The sequence below is a fragment of the Lissotriton vulgaris genome, chromosome 1_1 (genome assembly GCF_964263255.1).
Source record: "Lissotriton vulgaris chromosome 1_1, aLisVul1.2, whole genome shotgun sequence".
NCBI classification, from domain to species: Eukaryota; Metazoa; Chordata; class Amphibia; order Caudata; family Salamandridae; genus Lissotriton; species Lissotriton vulgaris.
This window is the reverse complement of record NC_141685.1, coordinates 212,300,517-212,327,073: the sequence shown is the minus strand read 5'-3', so window position 1 is coordinate 212,327,073 and position 26,557 is coordinate 212,300,517. Positions and strand designations below refer to the sequence as shown.

The 26,557-nt window shown below is 43.6% G+C and overlaps 1 protein-coding gene across 1 annotated transcript in view; it reads left to right on the top strand.

Annotated features, from left to right (window-relative positions):
• LOC147740904 (cathepsin K-like) overlaps positions 1 to 26,027 on the top strand; it is a 39,929-nt gene extending 13,902 nt beyond the window's left edge. Inside the window, exons 4-8 of the mRNA XM_086952195.1 lie at positions 2,600 to 2,782; positions 7,296 to 7,478; positions 10,986 to 11,145; positions 19,863 to 19,962; positions 25,028 to 26,027. Of these exons, the coding sequence (XP_086808321.1) occupies positions 2,600 to 2,782; positions 7,296 to 7,478; positions 10,986 to 11,145; positions 19,863 to 19,962; positions 25,028 to 25,127 (726 nt within the window). The 3' untranslated portion in view covers positions 25,128 to 26,027. The remainder of the gene's footprint in view (positions 1 to 2,599; positions 2,783 to 7,295; positions 7,479 to 10,985; positions 11,146 to 19,862; positions 19,963 to 25,027) is intronic.
• The last annotated feature ends 530 nt before the right edge of the window (positions 26,028 to 26,557 follow it).

Below are 26,557 nucleotides of genomic sequence, written 5' to 3'. Positions count from 1 at the left end.
TGTTGAGGGACTAGTTCAGAAAAAAAGTGCCAGGTGCAAAGCTGGATAGTAATAATAGATCCGGGGACTTCCAGAGTGTTTTATAATTTAGCTGGATATTAAGTTGAAGATCCGCAGATTTCTAGAGGGGTTTGTAATTTAGCAGGATAGTAATTGAAGATCCGTGGATTTCTAGAGAGGTGTGTAATGTAGCCGGATAGTAATCGTAGATCCGTGGATTTCAAGAGGGGTGTGTAATGTAGCTGAATAGTATTCAAAGATCCGCAGATTTCTAGAGGGGTTTGAAATTTAGCTGGATAGCAATCGATATGCAAATTCCTAGAGCGATTTGTAATTTAGCTGGATAGTAAGTTGAAGATCCGCAGGTTTCTAGAGGGGTTTGTAATTTAGCTAGATAGTAATCGAAGATCTGAGGATTCCTAGAGCGGTTTGTAATTTAGCTAGTTAGTAAGTTGAAGTACCACTGATTTTTAGAGGGGTTTGTAATTTAGCTGGATAGTAACAGTAGATCCGTGGATTTTCTAGCGGTTTGTAATTTAGCTGGGTAGTAAGTTGAAGATCCGCAGATTTCTAGAGGGGTTTGTAATTTAGCTGGCTAGTAAACGAAGATCCGCGGATTTCTAGAGGGGTGTGTACTGTAGCTGGATAGTAATCTAGGATATGCAGATTTCCAGAGCGGTTTGTAATTTAGCTGGATAGTAATGGAAGATCTGTGGGTTTCTAGAGCGGTTTATAATTTAGCTGGATAGTAGTCGTAGATCCCTGGATTTCTCTAGCGGGTTTGTAATTTAGCAGGATTATAAATTGAAGATCTGCAGATTTCTAGACGGGTATGTAATTTAACTAGATAGTAATCTAAGATATGCCGATTCCTGGAGTGGTTTGTAATTTAGATGGATAGAAATCAAAGATCCCGGGGTTTCTAGACTATCTAGTAATGTAGCTTGTAAGTAATCGAAGATTAGTGGATTTCTGGAGGAGTTTGTAATTTAGCTGGATAGTAATCGAAGATCTGCGGATTTCTAGAGGGGTTTGTAATTTATCTGGATAGTAATCGAAGCCCTGAGGATTTCTAGAGGGGTTTGTAATTATACAGGACAACTCATCAGCTGAAATTCCTCCACTGTGCTATCCATCTAGTGGGGGAAATACCACTGGTGGGTGTTCTTTTAGATGCTGTAATTTCTTCAGAAATATGAGTGTATTCTGTTATTGCCCAACTCTGAATTAGGCACTAAGTATTTTTATGATATTGTTCATACTTCTCTAAATAAGTTGCTAATGACGATAGGGAGGCATTTCATTTCATTCATGTGCATAGTCCTGGAGTAATGCTTACGTGAAGAGCTTGACCAACAGATGGGCTTCCTTAAACTCATCACATTTGTCTTTTTTTAACTGTCTACATGCCTTGTTCATTTGGCCAATTCATGAACACATCTGATATTCCAGAGTGATGATTTGAAAGGGGAAGAGCCAAGCAAAATATTGTTCAGTCATTCTTTTCTACTTGTACAGCTGAAGGTCAACACCTACCAGCTGCCAACTTTATCCCTCTCCAACAAATTCTAAGCACCATAAAAAGGCACATTATATAAGTTACTTTAGCACCATACTTATGACTATGCATAAAGAAACAAAGTTAAATGTCCAACTGAAATGCAATGCCTGACCAGAGCAACATAAGAATCTGTTTCAATTGCAAGCTCTATGAGACGGAAAAGCTCCTGGGTAGGACAAAGGCTGCTGAATCAGGAGAAGGACGGTGGGATGGACAGTAAAGCAAAGCAATCATGAGCAATGGGAGACCCAAAGCCCATTCTAAGGTACTCAGTATGAGTTGGCCAAGAAATACTGATATGTGCAGCTACTGCAATGCGCACATTGTGAAGATTTCAGAGTCAGAAGGCAAGGGCGTGGTGACTCCTCATGTGACTGCTCATGTGACTGCAGAGAATCAAATGGTCATTGCCTGCCCTGAGCAGGCACTAATCATCTCAAAGTGATAAAAGGCCATTCTGAAAAGCTTCCCTTTGTCCCTGCCTACACCACATTGCCCATCAATGCCCAGGTGTAAAACCCAGCTTATGAAAATGAACTTGTTCCTTACACTGTACTGGCTTAGTACATCCTGTGCAAGGAAGAAAAAGCACGGCCCAGTGAACTGTCTTCCTATCTGCATTTCTGTATATTCATCTGCCGGTCCAACCTTCATCGAAAGACCCAACCTTCAATCCAACCGCCTATCCATCCATTCTGCTGCCAATCCATCCATCCATTCTTCTGTTTGTGCATTCCATCCATCCATCTTTTAGTCCTACTATCCAGTCATCCAATCACACATCAGTCCATCAATACACCATTCACACATTTATCTGTTTGTTTCTGTCTGTGGGTCTGTCCATCCACAATTCCACTTCTCTCTCCTTTTCGGTATATCATCATTCCCTTTCTTTCACTTTTTATCTCACTGATTCCTTCCCTTCTATGCAGTTAATTTCTCCCTTCATTTCTTGCTCTCATTGTCTCTACCTCCTTCACTTCTTTATCTTTCTCCCCTTCACTTACTCTGTCTTATATTTGTTTTTGACCCTTGCAGACTTCCTACGAGCTGCAATCCATGTCTTGCCTGAGAATTCCAGTAGTGAGGCAGCGCAGTACGTCGAAGTACAGCGGCGTGAGCCTGTCGTCACTGCCGCCGCAGGTGGACTGGCGGGACCAGCGGTGCGTCACCGCCGTCAAGGACCAAGGACGATGCGGCTCCTGCTGGGCGTTTGCAGCGGTACGTTTCTGGCCAGGACTGGCTTTAGGGCGGTGCGACGGGTGCAGCTGCACTGGGCGCTGATCTGGGAGGGGGTGCTAACCTCTGGGGGTGGGGGCACTGTGCTTAGCAATAACATACAATTTATAAGCACCAGCAGCAGAGTTCCTTGTGCCGCTAGCTTTCAAGCAGCAATACAAATGTCAAGATAACTTTTGTGATTAATATTCCTGCAATAGAGAGATCAGTTTGTTTTGACTCACCGACAAGTTGTGTAGAGGGTTAATGTGCCTGCTGCAAAAACAACAGATCTGTATTTTATCTGGAGAACAAATGAAATGAATGTGAGAGAGGGGCTATAAAGAAATGAGGGGCACTTCTGATGGGTGGGAGTGAGGGAATCTGAAGAGGAGGTCATGAGGGTATATAATCCAGCTACTTTCCTGTTACTTGGTCTTTCTATTGGCACCGGATGATCTTGAGGGCAAAGGCAAATTGACATCCTTCTCATTGAGCCTTCATTTTTGTGGTGTTTGCACCCACCTTCGGATTGTTTGCTATATCTCATAATTCCCAATGACTTCTGTAGACTTATCCTACAATTATTCCGAATTCCCCAGAAAATGTTCCTAACCATTCACCTCAATAGGACTACCCTCTACAAACGCTTGACCTCACTCTCATGGATGGGAGGTTGCAAGGCATAAATTGACTTCATTATGACCGCTATGTGATGGCCGGGGCATGGAGAGTGACTTCTATGACAACAGTGCAACCCTGAATAAAGAGGCTTGTTGCGTGGCACGTGTGGCTCCTTGCCTGTCAGCAGAAGGTGGCTAGGTGCCAGCATTGCCCAGGCCTAAGATTTTCGAGGACCCCACACTTCTACTCCAACATTTATTTTATTGGTCTAAAGCAAGGCTGCCTTATTAATGGCAAGGCAGCTAACATGGTTAAGACAACTAGGTGCTACAACAACACCATTCTATGTAGAGCCTTCTATAGTTTCTTGACCCCGGCCCAGCCAAACCTTTTGGCATGCCTGTCTGGCCGACTCCTAGAAAGGAGCTTGTGCAGGTGCCCTAAAGTAACAGGATCACACCACTTAACAGGCCTTGTGGTTTTCTAGCGTGGGATGTCATTGTTGACAGACCCCACCACCACATGACACAAGTTTTTTGGTCTAGCAAAGGCCACTCCCTCTGGGCAGTGACTGGATCAGAACAAGACATTTCTGCTGTTAATCTGTTTTCTTCAGGAAGTTTCATTAAACAGATGAAGAACACGTAGCTGAAAACACACACAGACAGATTCAAATTCAACACATACCTTGAGGTGCAATGTTGACTGAACAATTTTGTTTTTGATATCTATAACAAGTTTCAAAGCAAATATTTTGGTAAGCTACAAACTTTTGTTAATAATACCTAGAGGCAAAGAGCAAAATAGGAGAAAAGTTAAAAAAAAACAGACTGAGAGAGGGGGTGTGATTCAATTCAGAATCAAAATCCTAATTTTACAGTGTTGGCTTCCCACCATCCTGATTGCTCATTTAACAATTTAGGGCTCGATTACGATGTCCGTCACAGTTTCCTCTGACAGCCACCGTCGGAGCCTCTGCACTGACCGACCTGTGTTCTACAGCCTGGAAAACGCAATTTAAATGTGACTGCACATAATGCAGTTGCATACTCCCATTCTCTATTGGAACTTGTGCTGTAAGCCGGCCATAGCACAAGCTCCCAAGGAGAAATCGGAGATTGCGTTAATCCCTGCACCACGTGGTAGGCACCTTGAGGTGCCTGCCACACAGTGCAGGGATCAACGTAAATGTAAATGTAAATGTATTGGCATTTATATAGCGCACTACTTACCCGTAGGGTCCCAAGGCGCTTCGACCGCTGCGAAACCCTTCCTGGCTTCCCTGAGAGATGGTCCCTTAATGGGTATCTCCAGGGTGAGACCAGGCATACCCTGCGGTCTGGTGGGGCCGTTAGTGAAGATGAGGCAAGCTAATGCCCAGAGTTGCCGAGTGTGATCGCTGATCAGAGTGGGCACCGAGGCGAGAGAATTATCGAGTCCGCTGACCCTGGTCCAGAAACCTGCCGCGCCGGGAATCGAACCCTGGTCCCGGGCCGTCCTCTGCTCTCGGGTCTGCCGCCTCTAACCAGTGAGCCACACTACTTCACGATCAACAGCCTCGGTCCCCAACCCGAGGCCACATGGAGAAGGCGGTCCTGCCAGGGGGCCTCCAATCTCGCTTTGTGACATGCTTTCCATATCGGAAAACCCAGCATAGAAAGCCTGTCATAACCCGAGCATCAAAATCCCAGCAGAGGAAACCCCATCCATTGGGATTACAGGCTGATCTCTGACTGACCGATGGGCTCCTTGAGCCCGTCAGAATCCAGCTGCAATTACGGCCAATGGTGTATTTGCATAATCTCACAGTATTTCATCTAAAAATGTTGGAAATAATGTGAATGTCAAAGTTTAATTAAAATATGTCCTGCTTAGATGGCAGAAACAGTATCTGCTAAAGAGATCCAAATGTGCTTATCTGCGGAATAGGACATCAGGGTAATGCCAAAACTGCAAATAAACTCTGCCAGAGTGGTAATATAGATATTGAAGAGAGTAGGGCTGAGTGAAGATCCCTGTGGTGCCCACAGATCAGAGCTCTGGATTGGGAACAGATGGATAACAAGACTATAGACTGGGTGAGATCTTTCAGCTAAGAACATAGCCGCTCCAGAATGTTATCCTCGATGCCTAAATCGAGAAGCCTCTGACAGAGGATGTTGTGAGAGACCGCATTCAAGGCAGCATGCAGGTCAAGAAGAACCTACGTTGCACTGGCGCATTTCTCCAGCAGCTTCCAGATGATGTTGTCAATGAAAGTGAGGCAACCTCAGTGCTGTAGAGCAAGCTGAAGGCAGCCTAGTGCTTGTCCAGAAGGTGACTGGATCAGTAAAATCCGAAAGCTGAGCATTTGCCTCTTCTTTCAGGAGCTTTGGTGGAAGAGGTAGAAACCAGGGCGATGATTCGCCCATACTGCAGGTTACCAGGAGGCTTCTTTAGGGCTGGAATGACCAGGGCCTCTTTCCAGGCATGAGGAAAAGTAGCAGGAGGAAGAGAATCCTTACACAAGGAAAGATGTTGTGGAGCTAAGAGCCGGGCTGAGTTTCCGAGGAGGATAGGGGTCGTCTGGAGATTTGAATCTTGTAGTGAAAATGTGGGTTCGTAAATAATCCAAACTCATCCGGCAGAACTGAGATAGAACTGAGTAGGCCCTGGAAAGGATAGAGGTCATCGCATTGATAAAGGCTGAAGGTAGACTTCAGCTACTAAAGGAACTATAAATCTTTAACACGTTTCCTCAAAATCAAAAAGACCTAGTGTCAAAATTTCATATGGGAGAGGAACAGAGGAGGTGGAAGAATAGGGTGAGAAAAGTCTTTGCACAATGTTAAAATGTTTCTTGACAGGAATTGCTTGCATCTTGAATCACAGACTCATAGTTCTCTGTGCGGGTTTTCTGGCTGTTTTTTTATCAATTCCTAGCATTTCTAATTGAGCAGGTTTCTGGATATGTGCTTCAGTCATTCTCCAGCACAAGAAACAGGTTTGTTCACAAAGAGGGATGCGATCATGGCCATCAATAAACCTGTTGTTAAAATGAGGAGCGATCTCATCAATACATTGTCTGAAGTTGTGTGGGAGAAGAGGCTAAGTAAGTCTCTGGTAAAATTCTTCTCTGGGCCAGAGGTGGGATTTCTTTGAACAATAGTCAGCTGGAGGATTAGTAATGCAGGGATGGGCAAACTCTGTAGAAACTTTTCAAGTTTCACGCAGTAATTCCACATGCCGGGCCTGCAACTCGTGAAGGCTAGAAAATAGAGTAGAGATCCCTGCCAGATTCAATCATTAGAGTACCAACCATTGCGTAACCAGGAGCTAGATGAGGTCCCTCTACTAAGCTTGGGAGGTTCTACTTTTGAGCCAATGTATAGAGTCTTGCAAGGCTGCTCTACTGAAGAAGTCACCTGTGCATCAAGTGATTGATGAAGCAGGCGCAGAGGTTGAAGAGTGAAATGTGCTGCAACAGATCCTGCAAATTCTTCTGAAGATATAACGCTAAGGCTTTCTTTACAAGAGCCCCATTGTCTTACAACTAAGGGGCAAACATCTGCTCGCCTGGGGTTGCAATAGCAAAAGGTGTGGATTTTGCTACACTAGGGCAGTTACCTTGGGTGATAACTTCTCTATTAAAGCAATTCAATGTTAAATTTTGGTAGGTCAAACCTACTGAAATTTAAAGGCATTAACAAGTCTGGTAATTACTGCTACATGCAACTATAGGTGTAGGAAGCACCAACATGCATTTGCGAAGCCCCATCATAAAGGGATAAACTCTTTACAGGCGATAACCATTGAACAGACACATACTGAACCGCAGGGTATTGATTTTTCTGGGGTAAAATATTTTTTACAATCTATTCAGGTCCTAAATGTGTGTTTTCTACACCCATAGGTTGGAGCCCTTGAATCTCGCTATTGCATAAAGACCGGGGAACTTTTCGAGATGAGCGAACAAGAGCTTGTCGACTGCGATTCCGAAGATGGCGGCTGCTGCGGCGGGTTTCCATACTCCGCCTTTAAGTACATCTACCAGCATGGCATAATGCCCTCCAATAAATACAAATACAAAGGATATGTAAGTACTTTGTGGTTTACATCAATTTGACCATATAATTGCATTATAATCATCAGTTATCAAACTTCACATCCGTAAAATAGTTTGTGCTTAGTATTCACTCAGTCACTTGCTTATTTTGTGATAAGAAAATCCTTGGAGTTTTTATGTTGTTTCTAATGCTTTGATTTCCCTTAAATGAATACATTTGTAGATTTTATTGGAAGTATTTCTGGTTAACATTTTCACTTGGGAGTCCCCCATACACAGCATATGAAGCATCTGTGGTAAAAGAAATTAAAACCAGCCAATAAACACATTTATAAAAAGAAATAATCCAAAAGATTCACAGCATATTGAGCAAAAACATTTCTGTTCTCCCCAAAATGACCCAAGCTACCTATGATTTTGCATTTCACATTGATTTGACAGTCTGGTAATTGACAAAATGACTGCCAGTAAAATAAATTGTTACCTTTTTTGGCCCATATCCCTGACACCATTTCTGATTATCATATAATGTTAAAGCCGCTGTAGTTTTGTTTAGTTTTTTTTAACTCTGTTTCTTTCTAGTAGTTAGCTTTCTTCCCCAAAAGAGACTTCAGAAGACTGTTGGCCTTATTTGGAGTTTGGCGGTCTTGGAATGGGCCGCCATGCCAGTCGGACGGTTCTGCGGCAGCTGGCCCACAGTGGTGCCGTGCTAAGGCGCATATGTGAGCAAGGCACTGCAATGGGGAGGCACTGCCCATTCTTGCACGGCATGGACTGTGAAGTCCATGCCATGCAGGAACTGGGGGTGTATACAGACGGGTGGCACACCATGTGTCCCCGGCATGCATCCCCTGGTGCAGAGGCAACAGGGGGCCCTATAGGGCCCCCTTCATTTACTCATGCCCAACTTTTCATGGCGGGCTCATCGTCATGAAAACTGTGGCTTGAGGAAACTTGAAAGGCTTGGCGGTGCTGCAGCGGCACCACCATCACTTTACTGCCTCAGACTGCTGAACCACCGCTGAGGGATCAAGGCTCTCCAGTGGTAGCAGTGGTCTAGTGGTGGTCCAACCGCCATAGTCAGAATATTGCGGGTGGATTGCCACCACGACTACGGCGGTCCATTGGACCGCCATAGTCGTAATGAGTCCCTTTGTGTTGTGAGCATGTCAATTTTTTATAATTGTTACTCTCGCATTAGGTGATATTGTTTTAGTGCTTAATTTGAGCCACTGGTTTCGGGTGCTCGGTACTGGCACTGGCACTTAATTGGTTTCCGGTGCTCAGTACAGACACTTAATTGTCAACACTGTACTTATGACAATATGCCACATGGTGGCACTGCTCATCTAATGTAGACGTGAACAGAACAACGGTTGTTTAGGAATACAATATACTTAAAAAATTACTAATACCTGCCTCCTCAGTCATTCCTTTATCTTTGGGGACCTGGAATAATCTGCACTGTTGCACTTGTAGGAGAAAAAGATGGTTAGTGGTTGTTATGGCAGCGATGACAGGGGCAATGGGTGGGGCATTGGGTGGGGCAAACTGCAGTGGCCTCTTGGTCAGGGCCCTGGCAGTTATTATTTTAATATAGCAAAGGAGGAGGTTTTTTTTTTATAGGAAACAGGGATTTAATTAGGCGCTCAGCTGATTGGCGCAATAGAGTACAATACAACACAATGAGTGAATATGGTGCAAACTAAGCAAGGGGATATGCCCTAAAACCCCTTATTATGGCGTAGAAAAACTACACACAAATAAACATGAAAACAACCGCCTAGGCACACATAAAAAGTAAAGATCTTGTAATCATAATATGTAACAACAACACAACAAGTATCTTCAAGATGAAAGGAAAAAGGTCTTGAGTGGATCAAGTTGAGACTTTTAATCCTTTTCAAACATAAAAGCACGATGGGACAAGCCAGCTGACACTTGTTTTGTCGCACACTGGGGAATTGCTCCGCGACTTCTTCAGGGCTGTGGCATTAGCTAATAATCTGTGAGAGCACTCAGTCGGTGATAATTCCAACCCGGCCGGGCTGATGAATTAGATGGACGAATGTAAACGTAGAGCAATGTAAAAGACAGGGAGTAGCTTCACTGCCTCTATCTTCAAAAATCGATTCAAAAACACGTTCTTCAATATGTGGTGTCAGTACACTTAAGGGATTCTGATTGGTCCTCCGAATTAGCAGGGCCATGTTGTCGTATGTAGTGTTCTCTTTTAATGCATCGTGTTTATAGACATTCGGTTCGCAAATAGGTCCTCTTCAGTTGCAGGGCCGTATTGCCATTCAAAATTTTCACTCTAGTTAGATACAGTATGTAGGACCCACGACACACCACTCGGTACCAGGCACAACGCATTAAAAGAGAACACTACGTATGACAACACGGCCCTGCTAATTCGGAGGGACCATTCGCATCCCATTCGCGTCAGCTGGCTTGTCCCATTGTGCTTTTATGTTTGAAAACGATTAAAAGTCTCAACTTGATCCACTCAAGACCTTTTTCCTTTCGTCTTGAAGATACTTGTTGTGCTGTTGTTACATATTATGATTACAAGATCTTTACTCTTTATGTGTGCCTAGGCGGTTACTTATTATTTTAATAATTAAGCACTGTATTGTTATCCCTTGCAATATCAATTAATTTAAGACTCCTGGTGAACGTCTATTTCACCTGACTTTAGAGGATGGTGTTGCCGCAAGAGCACCAGAGGACTTGTCGATAATCCTCTTTACATGCCTGATATCCCATGATGCCATTGTATCTGTCCTCACTAATTAAAGGGACTTGGATTCACCAAGGCATATTATGGAGTTATGAAGGATGAGCTCTGAACTTGGAGATGGAAATTCACCAATGTCATAGGGATCTCTCCAGAAAGGCAAACTAGTTCCCAAAGCCAGATTCAATGAAAGCTTACAAAAATTGTGTAAACATGTTACATACATAAATCACAAATCAGAGCTAGATGGTATGTAGAGATCTCAAAAGCAGAATTGTAATAGCTGGGGACTTTTTATCAGCATTTAAGTACTGTGATCAGCTAGCCCTCTACGTATTTTTTCTCAAATTACTTCATGTGAACTGACTCACTGTTATGCATTTTGTAAGATTATCACATCTGGTACAGGTTTTGCCAACATATGTGCTCTTGTGTGTGCACGATTCCATAACAAATCCCTTTTGCAAGGAATGAGCACAACTAAAACATTGTCTGTATTTGTCAATTCATCTCCCACAAGTTCATTCCTATTGTTGCATTATTAAATACAATAAGATTACTTTCCTGCCTCGCTCCCTGTATACTTTACCCTTTAGAAATTTGCATTTAAATCTCTTTATCCATATGAATTTTATTTTAGGCGTGCTATCTATAATAATTTTCAGAATGATGCATAATTCGTCTGAAAGTAGCAGTCTAGTATCTTAAAAAAACATAAGTGAAAAACTTTACTTGATAATGTCATCGAGATCATGATGTTAGAGCCACACTGTGTGATCCTCTACATCTCTTTTCAGGGTGGAGACTGTCGCTTGAGACACACGAAGACAGTCCCAATGAACATGTCCAAGTTCTATGAACTGAGCGGCGAAGACAACATGGCCGCCGCTGTTGCTTATGATGGACCTATCACCGTGGGCTTCGGTGTGACGGACACCTTCTTCTACTACAGTGAAGGTAATGGCAAGTTCATTCCACACCACAGCAATCTTTGAATGACCCCTTCCCTCACAAAGGAGACCTGCCAACAGAAAGGTACCACCAAGAGTTAAAAAACACTCTACCCATCATCGCCAAAATGGTACGGAACTATTCACAAAACCATTTGTGCTCGCAGGTCCGAATCATGAACATAAATGTTTGAGTTTACGAGGACGAGCTTTTGTGAAATGGGTACTTCAAGTCAATTTGCAGCTGTAAATCTATTTATTCCAGTAGAATATTAATTACCCCATGCTTGAACATTATTGGTAAGCCATGGAGGTTTGTGAATGCAAACAATCAAGTCAGGTTGTGGCCATGCACAAATGTCCATCTCACAATGCGTAGGGGTGGCACACAAGATTGGTTTCACCCCAATCAGTCGGGGTGGCTTGGTTTCAGAGGCAAAGTAAGCACTGGACCCACGTCCGGGCACACACTTCCCACTTAGCACCTGCCAGTAGTTTGAAAAATTACAAACATTTCTCCCATCACCTTCTGTGCATTTGATGCCCTAAGTAGCAAGGGTATGCAGAGGTGCAACACAAGTGAGCATGGCTTGCCCCTGTTTGGGTCTTGCCTTGGCAGCACTTGCGCTGTCTCTTTGAGACATTCTGTATTCAGAATATGGTCATAAAGCTCCGCCCACTTTCCACCCATCTTTTTAATTGGCTCCTGTCCCTATCCTTTGTAAATGGTGGCTTTTCATTGGTCACTCAGCTAGGTAGTCAATCCTTGATACCGACTTGTCTAATCTTGTAACCTTCCATCAGGACACCCTCTCTTACATATGTTGTTACTCCCTAGATTTTAATTACAGTCTCGGAGCACTATTTTATTAAAGGGCTTCAGGCAGGAAACACGCTTTGTACTAAGCAAGGCTGACAGTGGTTACCTTACGCCCTAGCACATCTCATATTTATATGAAACCTTCCATAATTTCCCCTTAATCAGCTCCTCACGGAGTACAACCGAATCTTAACTTAATATAATAATTATTTTGTTACATTTCAAAGCTACTAATTGTATATATGGACATAGCTATTTGAATGCACTTATGCTACTGTCTTGCATGCAATGCATTAAGGATAGGGTGGATTTACCATATCTTCTGCAGGGTGCAGTACCATATATCGCCAAAAAAGGTCCCACTGGACCTCTTTTGGCGACATATGGTCCTGCACCCTGCAACATGGGTAGGTAAAAAAAAATGGCATTTAAAATTCCAATAACTCCAACTCCAACAAATTCAATCAGTCTTGCATTTGTTAAAGTTAGAGCTGTTGATGTTGAAAATGACAAGTTTTTTATTTTCGCTTTTTTATACCATTGGCAATAGTGCTATGCAAATATAATAACCCCACTGCAAATAAAAAACGAAAGTAAAAAACATTATTATTTTTGATGCCAACAGCTCTAGCTTTAACAAATGCAAGACCTATTGCATTGCATTTGCTTGTTTGTAGATTGACATTTAAAATTGATGTCCAGCCACTTTACCATTTCATTCACTGTATGTGTTGCAACATCAACATCTATGCGGACCAGGATATGGCAGATCTAAACCTTGCATTTCTTGCTTGTTGGCTATGTACGAGTGAATGGAGAAAAATTGGTTACGGTTTAATTACAAGAAGATGGAGATCACTAGGGTTGGTGGGTGTAGACTTAAGACCTTTGTTTCCTAAGCATATCTGCTCTTCCAGTATCACTCATTTGCAATCTTGAGTTGTTTATTGATGAAAAACATTTTAACAGTGTCGCTAATTAATGGGTTTTTCTGGTAGAACTCTTATCATTACAGTCCTGATTGTCTGACAAATTAATTATGAAAATATTCTTTTAGTTGGCTTTTCAAACACTTAAAGCAGATTTACAAGCCCCATGTGACACTTATGCACCGCCGTTGCATCACTTTTGTGACTCAGTCGTTGCGTAATAAATGCAACCAATTTAGGGAGATCCGTCATGTTGTAAAGCCCTGTGTCATATTTTACCTGCATCAGGTATAATGTATGCAGGGTGAGCATTCCCATGCAGAAAAGCCTCGTAAAAGTGATGCAGTGAAATCTACAAGATTTGACTGCATCACTACTAGGATGCCACTGCGTAAAAATCTTACGCCTGCTTGAAGCATGCATAAGGAGTGACGTAGTGAGGTAGGAATAGGCCACAGAATGCATTGCTGGAGTTGCGTCGTGCTTGTGACACGACTCCAGCAATGTGTGACTTTTTCCCCAACAGATGCGCCAGAATTTCTGACGCATCCATCAATCCTTGCACAATAGTGCGCTGATTGTAAATGCTGCGCATCCATGGTGACACAAAGGCTTCTCAGGGTGGCGCAGGGAAAGTGACGGATCTCTACCGATGCGTCACTTTCTGGTAAATCTGTCCCTTTGTGCTTTTCAAGAACCCCAAAATGCTGAGGCTTGACTTCTTGGTGGAGCCCACACATTTGACCCCATTTTCTTTTCTGCCATGGTCCATGCATTAGCTCCAAGTGAATACTTGCACTGTGCTGAATGACATACGCATGTAGCACCACTCTTTCTGTGGTAAGGGCCCCTCGTCCTCAGCCAAGTGACTTCCTCACAGCCAGCACTCAGAACTTGAAAATAGCCACTCAGCTGATCAGCAGACCCCCCGAACTTTGAAGTCAATGTCGAGAGACTTATCTGTCTGGACTTTTTGTCATCTCCCTATTTCTTTCCAAATGATGATGAACCTACTCACTTTCATGACTTCTTTGAAAACCTTTCTTTTCTCATCTTGCTGCAAATAATTGAAGATGCCTTCTTGCCCACTCTCCTCTCATTGTGTAGTAGGTCTGTGCTAAGAAACACCCTGGGGTAGTTGTGTGCTCTGTAAGAATTTCTATAACATAAAAGCAGTGTCTCCTTTGTTTTTACAAGTGTGAAAATAATTCAATCAATCAATCAGGGCGTTTATATAGCGCGCTACTCGCCCATGAGCGTGTCAAGGTGCTGGGGGGGGGGAGGTGGCCGCTCCAGGTCAGTCGAAGAGCCAGGTCTTGAAGTCCTTCCTGAACGTGTGCAGGTGGGGGAGCGTCTGATGTTCACAGGGATCTTGTTCCAGGTTTTTGCCGCTATGTAGGAGAAAGCTCTTCTGCTGGATCTCTTTCTGCAAATGCGGGGGACCTCAGCCAGGGCGAGGTCGGCGGAGCGTAGGTTCCTCTTGGGTACATGGAAGGAAAGTCTTTCATTGAGGTAATTGGGTCCGATGTTCACCACTGTGAATCCAAGTGTGGCATGCACAAAATCTGAATTTTCACTCATAAAGAGTTTTAGACATATGTTGTGTTACACACATGATGGTTTAATACTCTGTATGCGTAATCCTACTCCTGGGGTTGGGAGTAGGCGTCCTACGATAGGGATATTTTTAAATATCAGAAACACTCCTGAAGTTACCATTTTTTGTGTTTTCAATTAACAAAACAAAATATTTCCAGAACCGTTCTAAGGCACTGATGAGATGCAATGGACTCGATACCCAGAAAGAGTTCATTCCAAAGTTGCGGACCAAGTGGAGGAACAGCACAACCACCAGACCTTGAGATTTTAACATATGGAATAGAAATCACTAGTTGAGAGTTAGAAGAGAGCATCTAATTGAACTGTCTGGAGAAGAAACAAACTGAAACTACTTGTGTCTGAAGATGGTCTGGCAGAAAGGGAGATTTTTGCATAACATTTTAAGGTAAAGAAAACATGAGGATGAGTCAGTTTTACTCTGAGCTTCCAGCTTTTGACATTGGCTGCAGGGGAGGAGGCAGGTGGTGTGGGCTCAGGACCCCAATATACTTCACAGGGGTCTCCCCTGCTACAAACAAATAGTAAGTGACACCTGGATGTTAAGTGACACCTCACTTATGTCCTTCTAATCAGTCAGGCACCAACCTTGTTTGGGGTGACCACAGAGGAGGGGCTGCTTGTTACCCTGGCCACTCCTCTTGGTGTGCTATGAAGAACAAGGGAACCCAAATAAGGTTGGTCAGGGACCCTGGGTAATCCATTATTTCTAAAGACAGTGGTCCCTAGACAAGGATTAATGAGAGCAAACAATAAATATAGACTCAATCAGTACTATATTTTACAGCTGTCCGGCTGGACAGGTGTTTTTAATATATAGTTGCTTAAATATACACAAAATGCAGCAGGAAACAAAGAAAGTGGGACACAAGCCTATATCCAACTTAGTGGGAAGGACATACAACATGAAACAAAAAGGCTCAGGTAGAGTAAATTATTTGTATGAGACACATTTTGGTAGCACAAACAAATTATAGTGGAAACACCATTACACATAATAAGTATTAAATAAAGAGGTGTATATGGGGTACAACATGTCGACGGCATTTCAATCCTTACTAAAAATATAGGACTTGTTGTATGCCATGTACACCTCTTTATTTAGTTTCTGAACCTGAGAAAGAATAGAAGAGGACTGGACGCGATGTATGTGAACTGAGAGGAGTCCGGAAGGAACAGACCTGCCCCATTGTACCCAGGACAAACTAGTGAACTGCAAGGGTCAGTTGGCCTTATTTACAACAACATGACACAACTCGGCACCACAAGCCACTTTGCTGTGCCAAGCTGCATCATTTTAAAAGCACAGGGATGTGTTATATTAATAACAATATGATGCATCCCTGTGCTTTCCCTTGCTTTGGCGCTCAATTGGCTGCCATGCACCAACGCCGGCACCCTTGCACGATGGTACATTGTGGGGTTGACTTTTTTTTGTGATGGAAAGAACACCTAGAAAGTGGAAAAAACAATAAGAAATAAAAATATTTCTCCTTGTTGTGACTCCGCACGCCTCCCCTGGGAAGGCGTAGGATTCTGACACATTCTCAGTTTAACGAAATGTTGTAAATATGGGAATGCTGCAGAATCCATGGGTGTTGCATGGGAACACCCACAGCAGCACCCAGGGCACGCCTCTTTCTTGCAAAGTGATTCGTGAAAAGAGGCCAAACTTATAAGTCGATGAAAAGCCATGCAGGATTGCTTGCGGGGCCATGAAAATATCGAGCAGCACACTGCACTGCCAGTGCGTCAAAAAAAGTGACGCACCTGTGGCATAAGGGGCTTGTAAATAAGCCCATAAGTGTAAAAGTAGAAATCTTGGGGCATATTAGCAAGCAATAGCGATAATCATCGCTAAGCTTAGTAGCGGCAAGAATTATATCGCCGCGCTCCGACGATTTTTACCGCTGAGATACCTTGATATTAACAAGGTTTATCTCAAAAGCGGTAAAAATCGTGCGAAATGCATGAATTGAAAAATCAGCGATATTCATGCATTATCGTGACACTGCTCTTAGCCATGTTATCCACCTTCCATTGGATAATATGGCTAAGAACTGCTCTGGGCAGGCGTTAGCTTTTGGAGATAATCGCGCTTACCACGATTATTTCCAAAAGTAGGTAATAGGAGATAGCAATGTTATCGACTGTTTCCAGTCGCTAACATCTAGGCACGACCACTTTGCATGTTATTAGCGATAATTATCGCTGACATGCAAAGTGGGCCCCAAGATGATCGCTATCTCCTAATAGCTGTCGCTAACTGGTGTTAGCGACAGCTAGGTAATAGGGCGATAAAATTATCACCGCTTTAGCTGGAAAAATTCCCGCTAAAGCGGCTATAAGGCCCTTGGTAATATGCCCCCTTGACTGGGTAAAGCCTTCAAAATTCTGCTGCTGGTGATATGACTTCCGTGGGACTGGGAACAAATATATAATTTTCCAGTTGAGGCTTTCCTGGATAAACCAATAGCATCAGTGAGCAAAGCCTATCTGACTTCGTAAAGACTTCCTCAGACTGTCTGCTGATTTGCCCCGCAAAATCACTCTGACTTCCATTTTTGAGAGTAAGTCCCAAGATAAAACCTCTGGCACAAACCAATCCGCGCTCCATCATGTATACCCTGAACTTGCACCAAGGTGCCGATCTGACAAAACTACTGGCTACTATTGGAGATTTGTACTTTTTGACACTATTTTACCTTGACTATGTAAAAATTCATATATCTGCGTCCCTTATTTTGATTTCTCATTTTGGTTTCATTTATTAAAATGTAATCTGTTTTAGTAATTAAGTTTGACATTTTTATTGATTGGTGTTTTGACTTTGTTACTGTTTTGGTATTGCAGAAATACTTTACGCATTTCCCTAAATTAAGCCTCTCAGCTCTGTGCCATCGATACCAGGGGCTTGAAATCAAGTTGGTTTAGTGATATTCAGAGTTCACCCTGACAAGAGTTGTGAATGTTTTTTGAAAGGGTGGTCACCCGGCTCCCAAATAATAATTATTGGACATTCTTGGCGTGGTTGTCTTCAATTATTCTGTTTTTGCTAACTTCGTTTTTGCTGGGCATAGGACTCTTTACCGCTGCTAACCATTGCCAACGTGGTTGTGCTCTCTCAACTGGCACATTTAATTTACTTGGAAGTCCATAGTAAAGTGTTAATACATGTACCATGTACCCATGTACCATGTACCATGTACCATGTATTAAAAGCTACTATTGTGCCTACCGCACTTATTGTGTCTCCCACTCAAGTAGTCTTTTAAAAAGTAATTGCAGGCTGTGTGTGCACTTCTGAACTGCTATTTCGATCTGGTAAACTAAATATTTTGCCCGGCCTAAATCTTCCTTTTAATACATAAGTCACCCCTAGGGTAGGCCCTAAATATTCCACAGGGCAGGATGCAACGTATTGAAAATGTTAGGCATGTATGTTTAACCCTCCTAAATTATTTTGCCACTACTTTAAGGCCTGCCTCTCTCATAGGAAAACATTGGGTTACCTTATCAAAGTTAATACCTATTAACTTTCAATTGAGAGCAAGTTGGAAAGTTGAGTTTGGTCTCTTAAGAATTGCAATTTAAAACCCTATTTAATGGTTAAGTTGGATTTTAAGTCACAGTTCTGAAATGACTCTTTTAGAAAGTGGGCATTTTCTCGTCTAAACCATTTGGTGTTTGCAGCCTGTATCCTTTGTCACATGACTAGGTGTAGCTGGCTGTTGGCATTTGTCTGTTACTGCCAGACAGTGAGACAAAGAGGGAATAGCTGTCGTCAGGAAGGACATCTCTGACTTGATACGGAGGCAGCGTTGTCAACTAACCACTTTGCACATCATATAACTCTGCCTCAGCACACTCACAAGAGTTTCACACTAGTCTTTGCGCCCCCAGATAAGCTGGTGACAGGGCAGGAAGGTAGGAAATTCTAGATAGCTCTGTAGGGGGAGGAATCAATAGGTTTCTCCTACTTCAAAGCAAGTACCAGGTAAACATACTGGACCCTGTTCGGTACACATCAGGGCCTGTAGAAGACTCGTAAAAAGGACTGCTGTGCTGCTCGTCTGCACAAAGGACTACTAATCTACTTCCCTGGTACTCTGATGCCCCGCTGCCTGAGTGAGAAAGGCTGGACCTGCATCTTGAACCCAGGATCACCAGAGTGTTCATTTGCCTCATGATTTGAAATGCAGAAAAGTCTAGAACCACCTTGATCCCTGCACTTGGACTCTGCCTGCTAGGAGTCCTGTGCCGAAAGTGGTGCCACTCCAGTCCTGGACCCTTAGAAGTGGGCCTGAAAGTGGTCTGAAGGTGGTCTGCTAGCCTAACTGTGGTCCTATCAAAAATGACACAGCACCCCACATTGTCTTGCAGTTCTACGTCAAAAACACTGCTGTGAAACGCATTCCCAACTCAGGAACTCAAGCTCCTGGGGAATGCAAGTGTGTGACACATCCTTAATGTGGGGCATCCTCAATGAAGGACCTAGCATCACAGATTCACAAACCATCAGAATCACTGCAAGCCAACACATCCTCAACACAGGGCCTCTCATCACAGCTTCCAAGCTCCTCGGAACTGCTGCTGTATGATGCATTCATGAACCAGGACCCCTCGCAATACTCCACTGCCAGGATTTAAGGTACTTTGTTCAGCGGGCCTATCTTGGTCCCAGTAGCCTGTTCACGCTCCATCACGGCTGGCCTGAACTTGTGACTTTGTCCTAGTATGCTGTATCCAGATAACCACAGTTTGCGCTTCTAAGTGCTATTTTTACGTAAACAATTAAAATTGTATAGCACCGGTTCTACTGATTGGATCTTTGTCGTTTTACTGTCAAATCATTTATTAAATGTTAGTCTCTTATTATAAATTGGTGTGGGATTTTTCTTGTGTAATGTTTTCACTTTATTACTGTTTGGTTGTTGAATAAATACTTTACACATTTCCTCTAAGGTAAGCTTGACTGCTTTTGTGCAACGTTACTAGAGAGTTTAGCACAGTTTGCTTTGATTGTGCTTGTTTTTCACGCTGACAGAATTTGTGGTTGCTGCTTCAGAAGGTTTTCACCCCCCTCAACCAGTAACCCAATATCCTACAAAAATCAGTTTTCTTACACTCATGGTAACCTTTGAGAATTCTTAAAACTTTGATAGCTCCACCAATAGTAAACCTGCAGATTTATGACTTGATTTGTCAACCCTGTGAGTTTATGGATCTATCTAATATTATCTCAAAGGAAGGTGTGCCTTTAGCTCTTGCTAGTTCTGCTTGTTGACCTAGAGTGGTGCCTAGCTAACATGGATGCTCATCTAAAAGCTCACTTTGCTGCCTTCTGTCACCATACAGGCATTTATGAGGAAGAAGATTGTCCATATGCCAATCACGCCATCATAATTGTGGGATACGGAGAAGAAGATCACGAAGGCTACTGGATCATTAAGAACAGGTGGGTGTATTTCCCACTTTTCCTCCTGCCTTTGTATGGCATGCTGGTGATTGAGGGTGTGTATGTTGTCTTGGTGGTGTCTTGGACAACCTCTTGGCTACATCCGTGAGATCATAGTATGTACCTGCTCTTGGTTCTCATAGGTTGATGTTGGCAGAAGGACGTGGGCTGAGCATCAACAATCATCTAGCTCCTTTTTTTGTCCTTTATTATCCACTATCAAGACTTAGCATTACTTATACCTGTAATAATGACTATATGTTAAGGGTAATTTCAACTGTACAGGGATGTGCAAGCCACAACGCTACACTTTCTTTAGCTAGTGTTTTTTTCTAAACATGGAGATCTATTTTCTATTTTTTTTACCTCAAGCCAAGTATTTTCAATCAAAAATTAATCTATTTACATGTTTCTGTGAACAATTCTCTTTCCAGTCCCTCCTACTCTAACCAGTTATTTCCTTTGCACATGACGTTTTGTGTGTGGTCTGAGGGGGAATCCTAGTCAGCGGGCCACCAGGAGTCATCCTAAGCTGAAGGGGTGGGTCCCAGAATGAGGACTAAAGTCTTGAGGTAACTGTCAAGGTGGCAATAGCCTTCATCTCGCTGTGGAAGTTCATTCTGGTGACTGTGGGTTGGTTGGTAAGGAGTGGTGGGGCACTCTGCAGCTGGTCTGTTTGGGTTCTGAGAGGAACTGTGGTAGTCTGATTCACTGTGCTCTACTATTGAGGAAGGAGTGGATCCAGTCCAGGGCCTTGTTGCGGATGCCGGCGCTGTGGAGACTTGTGATAAGGGTGCGGTGGGAGACAGTGTCAAAAGAGGCCGAGGGGTCAGAAGGGTGGGGGCTGCTGTTTCTCCCTGGTCGAGTAGGGAGACGATGTCGTAGGTGACAGCCAGTAGAGTTCTAAATTGGGAGATGTCCAGGACATGGTTGGCTTTGATAAACTCAGAGAGTTGGGCGTTGATGACCTTCTTGATGAACTTGTCAAGGGAAGGGGAGCAAGGAGATGGGTCTGTAGTTCTTGCGGCCTGTCGCATCGGGAGAAGGCTTGATCAGCAAGGGGTTGATCTTGGTGTGCTTCCAGTCATCGGGGAAGGTGGCAGTTTCAATGGAGCAGTTGATGGTATAGCATAGCTCGGGCGATGGAGGTGGTGGCTCTATGGAAGATGTGGTATGGGCATGGGTCTGAGTCACTTCCGGAGTGGATGCTCTCCATGGTCTTGAGTGTGCTGTGCCGTCTGTAGTGAGTGGGGTCCAGTTGGGTAGGACCTGTTGGCGTGAATAGTCGTTTGGTCATGCAGGGAGTGGTGGGAGCGACTTGGGTGTCGAAGCCATCGTGATCGGCCTGATTTTGTGGCGGAAAAAGGTACAGAGTTGTTGCAGTGGTCTTGGGAGGGTGGAATATCAGTGGTCTTGCTGTTGGATCTGGCAAACTCCTTGACAATTGTGAATAATGCCGTTGTGTGCACTGCAAGAATTCTGTGTTGGAGGGAAGTTTTCTTGGGGGTTTTGAGGAGGAGGTGGTGTGTGGTGACGGCAGGTTTGAAGGTTGCATTAAATTCTGGGGTTTCATTGTTCCTTTATCTCTTCTCAAGTCATCTAAAGGTGCTTCAGGACTCGTGGAGACCGGGAATGAACCAACTGGCTTTCTTGTAGTGTTACTTGCCAGGTGCCTTCTTGAGGGGTGCCATAGTGTTGGAACAGTCGGAGATCCATCAGTGCAGGTTCCATGTTGAGATATTAGCATCTGTGGATGTCGGCAGTGTGTTTGTACTGATAGAGGCAGTGAGGTCCTCTGTGGTGACTTTGTTCCAGCTACGGCATTGAGTGGGGTGGTATATGGTGACTTTGGTGAAGGCAAAGTACACACAGTGGTGGTCGGTCCGGAGAAGTTCTGAGGTGCGGCTGTAGATGACGTTTTTGCGAGGATGGGTCAAGCTTGTGTCCTGCTGCATTTGTAGGAGAGGTGACTCGCTAATTAAGTCCTACGTTGGCGAGGTTCTCCAGCAGGGATGTTATCTTCTGGTCATTGGGGTTGTTCGGGCAAAATTTGAGGTCGCCAAGTAAATTGTAATCAGTGGATGCGAGAGCCTGGGGTGAGATGAGTTAATAATGGCTTCGGTGAAGGGTGGGCAGGGACCAGGAGTTATGTTGATGAGGGTGCTGCAGAGGATGGTGTTGGTCTGGATCTGGAAGTGGAGGTGTTCCATTGTTGTTGTTAGGTCATCTGAGTGGGTGGTCAGGCGGAGGGTGTTTTTGTGAACGATGGCGATATCTCCTCATGGTCAGTTGGTGCGGTCCTTGCAGGTGATCTTGTGGCTTTCGGGGATGGCGGTGGCCATGTCCAGGCCCGAGCTGGGGTTTGTCCAGGTTTCAGTGAGGAAGGCGATGTCGGCAGGGACAGAGTTAAGGAGGTCCCAGATTTCTGTAGCATGTTTGTGAGGTAGAGCGTGTTGAGAAGGATGCAGTTGAGCCGGTCAGATACACTATGGATCAGCTGGGCGGTGGGAGGAACTGAAGTGTGGTGGGCGACGGTGTAGCTACAGTTTTTGCAGGAAAAAAGGCCTTGGGTGTCCTTTTATTACACAAGTTGGCAGATGGCATGGCATCTGGTGTTGAGGACAAGGAGAATGCTCGTGGTGTATCAGTGAAAGGTCCAAGATCCAGGGTCCGTGGTGATGGGAGTGGTCCAGGATCAGTCGGGTGCAAACAGGTTTACCTTTGGTGCGTCTTCTTAGTGGCAGCGATGCGGCCAATATTAGGTTGTGTGCTGGGGCCTGGACAGTTGGGAGGCAGGAGACAGGGAGCAGGAAAGTGGCACTAGGGGGGGGGCAGAGTTTCGGGCATCACAGAGGCAAAGCAGCAAAAAAGGTGAAAAGGTTGAAAAAGGTGCAAAAGGAAAGAAAAAAGAAAAAGTGCAAAAAAGGGTGACAGGACAGAAAAGATTCTGAGGATTGCGGAAAAGAGGGAAGCCCAGCAGCTGAGAAGAGACACTCTACCACAGATCACTAGGGATGAGGCGCAGGCGTGTGCCTGTGGGTGGCTGAGGGCCTTGAATGATTGACCCACCGGTCAGATGGTCAGCAGTAGGGAGCTCGGGCAGCAGTTATCAGGCAGCGCTGCATAAGGAAGGAAGCTATTTTTTATTTAGCACCCCAGGGGAGTGCAAGTGTTTCCTTGTATCTCCATCTTTTCCCTGTGCCTCCTTCCTTTGTCTTCCCATTTTGCTCCTCACCCCGCTTCCTGATACTCCCTGCCTCACCTCTCATCCCACATTTACATTGTCACAAGGGCCCAGCACTTGCAAAGTGTCTCTGGAGCTCTTGCTTCCTTTTTATGCACAGATTTGTTTTTCTCTTTTTTTTACATTCAACATTACTGTCCTAACCATCCAATTAAAAATGCATCATGGCACCAACCAAAATGGCTGCCATGAACCATGATGCATGCAAACTCATGCTTCGCAATGTGCATGCCATTACGCCTGGGTGCATGCAGCACAACACATGTGTGCGCATGCATGCATATGCATTATGACCATTATGGAATGGATTGTCTGTAATAGAAAGTAAACTACAGAATTCCAGCCCATATGTTCACAAGACTCATGGTTTGCATACAACTGGCAAAAAACATTAGTAAGGTCAAAAGGTCAGACTTTTACAGCCGAAACCTACTGACATTGCCAATGGTCCCTTAATTTTGTTATTTTTTTGTCTTCAATATTCTCTATCTTTTGTTTATTTTCACATAACAACTTTCCTAAGTATTTGTTTTTTTAATTTGCTCACTCCTTCCAATTCATTTCTTGATTATTTCACTCTCTTTCTCCCTCTGTAACTCACACACATTTACTCAAATCACAAAGAACCTCAATACACGGCCCAATGAATTAACTCCTGTTGTCAAACATATGACAAATTAGGAGTTTTTTGATAAATATCAGTAGGTCAAATCTGCTGAAATGTATCAGAGAAAAATCCATGATATTGACGGAACATACAGATTTTGATGTAGTGAGCGCCAAAATCCTTGTCTTATTCCCCCCATGAATCATAACTGGGTGCTATTAATTACACCCAAATATCCAGACTCGATAAAAATCACACCAATTACCAAGGCAACTTGTATTTAAGCCAGAAAGCACAATTAAAAAAAATATATTACATTTAGGTCCTCATTACGATGTTGGTCGGAAAGCAATCCGACCGACTCCTTGTCGGAATTTGTTCCGACCAATTCACGTTCCGCAAGTCCGACCGATGAATTACGATGTTTTCTTACACCGTTCACAAAGTCTACTATTGGCTTTAATGGGATCCTGTGTTCCTACCGACAACAAAGGCTCCCATTGAAAACAGGGGTGGTTGCGGAAAAACTTGCACCCTGTCGCTAGCACCCTACGGTGCCTTCCACACTGTGCATGGTTTTAAAGGGGAGTCAATTGGGCACCCCAGGATGAAGGGGGTCCTGCTGCGGGCCCTCAAAGTCAGTTCCGACATCCATTCTGTGTTGGACAGACCGATTTGGGAAGGCTGTCAAAATTCGACATCATAATACGTCGGTCGGAAACGCGGTTTGTAGACCTGTACAATTCGGCTCTGACCTCCTTGGAGTTTCCGAATGCCAGTAGGAACTGATTCGGAATGCCCGAACGGTTAGCTTCCCATCGTAATTGGTCAGTTGGAAATGTTTCCGAGAAGGTTGGAAACATAGGTTCTGACATTGTTTAGGAGATTCCGACTGCCGTTTGGAGCCTTTCCGAGCGACATCGTAATAGGGGCCTTAATCTTTTCCATTAATCTGTTCATTCATTCTTCTTCACTTCTCTCACTTGTTGTTTAACTCTCAAACAATTATTCAGGCTCAAAAGATACTTTGTGAAGTGCCGAATTTTATGGATAATCTGCTGCACATTAATGTTGATTCCTTTGCTACCCTTTTGTTACTGAGGATTTGCATTTCTCTTTTCTCTTGATGTGATATGTACTTTCTGTTGTGTCCGTTTAGTTTGTTTTGCAACCTCACACCTTATGTAATTGTTTTCTCTCTTTCTTATTTTCAGCTGGGGACATTACTGGGGCGACCGGGGATATGCAAAGATCAGACGCAACTCAAACATTTGCACCATTGGTGACATGGGATCTGTCATGGATCTTTTGTGAGGCTTGCAGTTCTACCTGGATGATGAAATAGTTTTCAAGTCGATGCATCTCAATAAGTCTTGCACGCTGTTAATGTTCACAAATATATTAAAATATCTATGAATGAGCACAGTGTATACATTACATTGTCAGGTTAACTCTGAAAACTAAGACCTTGCAATGAGTTTCTGAGTTTAAACTGCTCCTACACATTGGACACGTTTTCTCATAAAATTAAGATGGTGTCTTGTTGCAATTTTTATCATATATAATCTTGCAAAAAATCAAAATGTTGTTTGATTTAAAATCCTCTAAGACAGGAATATGTGTTGGCAAAGTGTTGATTCATCATTTACTGGACGACCCATGTTCCACAGATATTCTATAGTAGAACTTTTCACTTGTTAATATTCCTTCCCATTATCCACCCCATGCCTGGCTGTCCTCTTTGCCCTGCCCTTCTCTGTTGATGAACTGTACTGCATGTGTGAAGGCCAAAAAAATGGACACTAAGCGTCTCTGCTTACACCAGGGCGAATTACTCAACTGACACTTTCCTCCCCTTTGAACCTTGCTGTTGGTTGGTTTGTTTCACCACACTATCCTCAGTCTAGGTCATTATGGAAACTGTCACCAATTCCGAACTTTTCATCTACAAGTCATTCATTCCAGATGTGTTAGCCAAGCGAGTTCATCAGAAGCAAAGCAAAGACTACAACTCCCAGAATACATCAGCATATCACAAAAAGTCCAGGACTGGAAACAGTGTCTGTAATTATCTTGTTGGAGGTGGTCAACCTCGTTTTTAATTCCAAACAGTGTGTTCACTTTTGTTTTTTTTACAACTTGTCCCAGCATTTGAATTGTTGAAGTGTTTTGCCACAGTTGCTCATTATTATAAATAAAGCATATTTCAAGCTATTTCTTTTGTATTGTCTTTGTTCACTACCATACCCAGGAGGTGTAATCCTGCAGTGAAGCATCCTTTATTTGATTCCACTGCGGGTGAGAGGAAAGGCCACTGTCACCCAGGTCTGATATCTGTCCTTCCAGCCCCCTTTCACAGACCACCACAGACCATGGCCTCTCACATTTCTAAAATTGGCTTTTCCCACAGTTAAGGTTTTAGCAAATGGCAACAAATTTAAGAAGTCTCTAAGTCTGAGGAAAACTTTCATGTTAATGCCCCAAACAATGTCACTTTCTGTCTTAAGAAAATATCTTTCTCAGCAGTAAGAGAAATCACCTCCTGAAAAGCCAAAGGTTCAAATCATTTTCCTGAGCAGTAACACTGCTGAGGAGCAACCATCCAGCTACACTCAGGAGAAATCCTCTCCTCCTGTCATTCGACAACACCTACATACTCCCATCTTCAGACTACGCCTTAACAAATGCCCTGACTGCTACTGTCTTTCTTCTTCCTGTTGCCTTCTCCACCTATGTTTACCTCA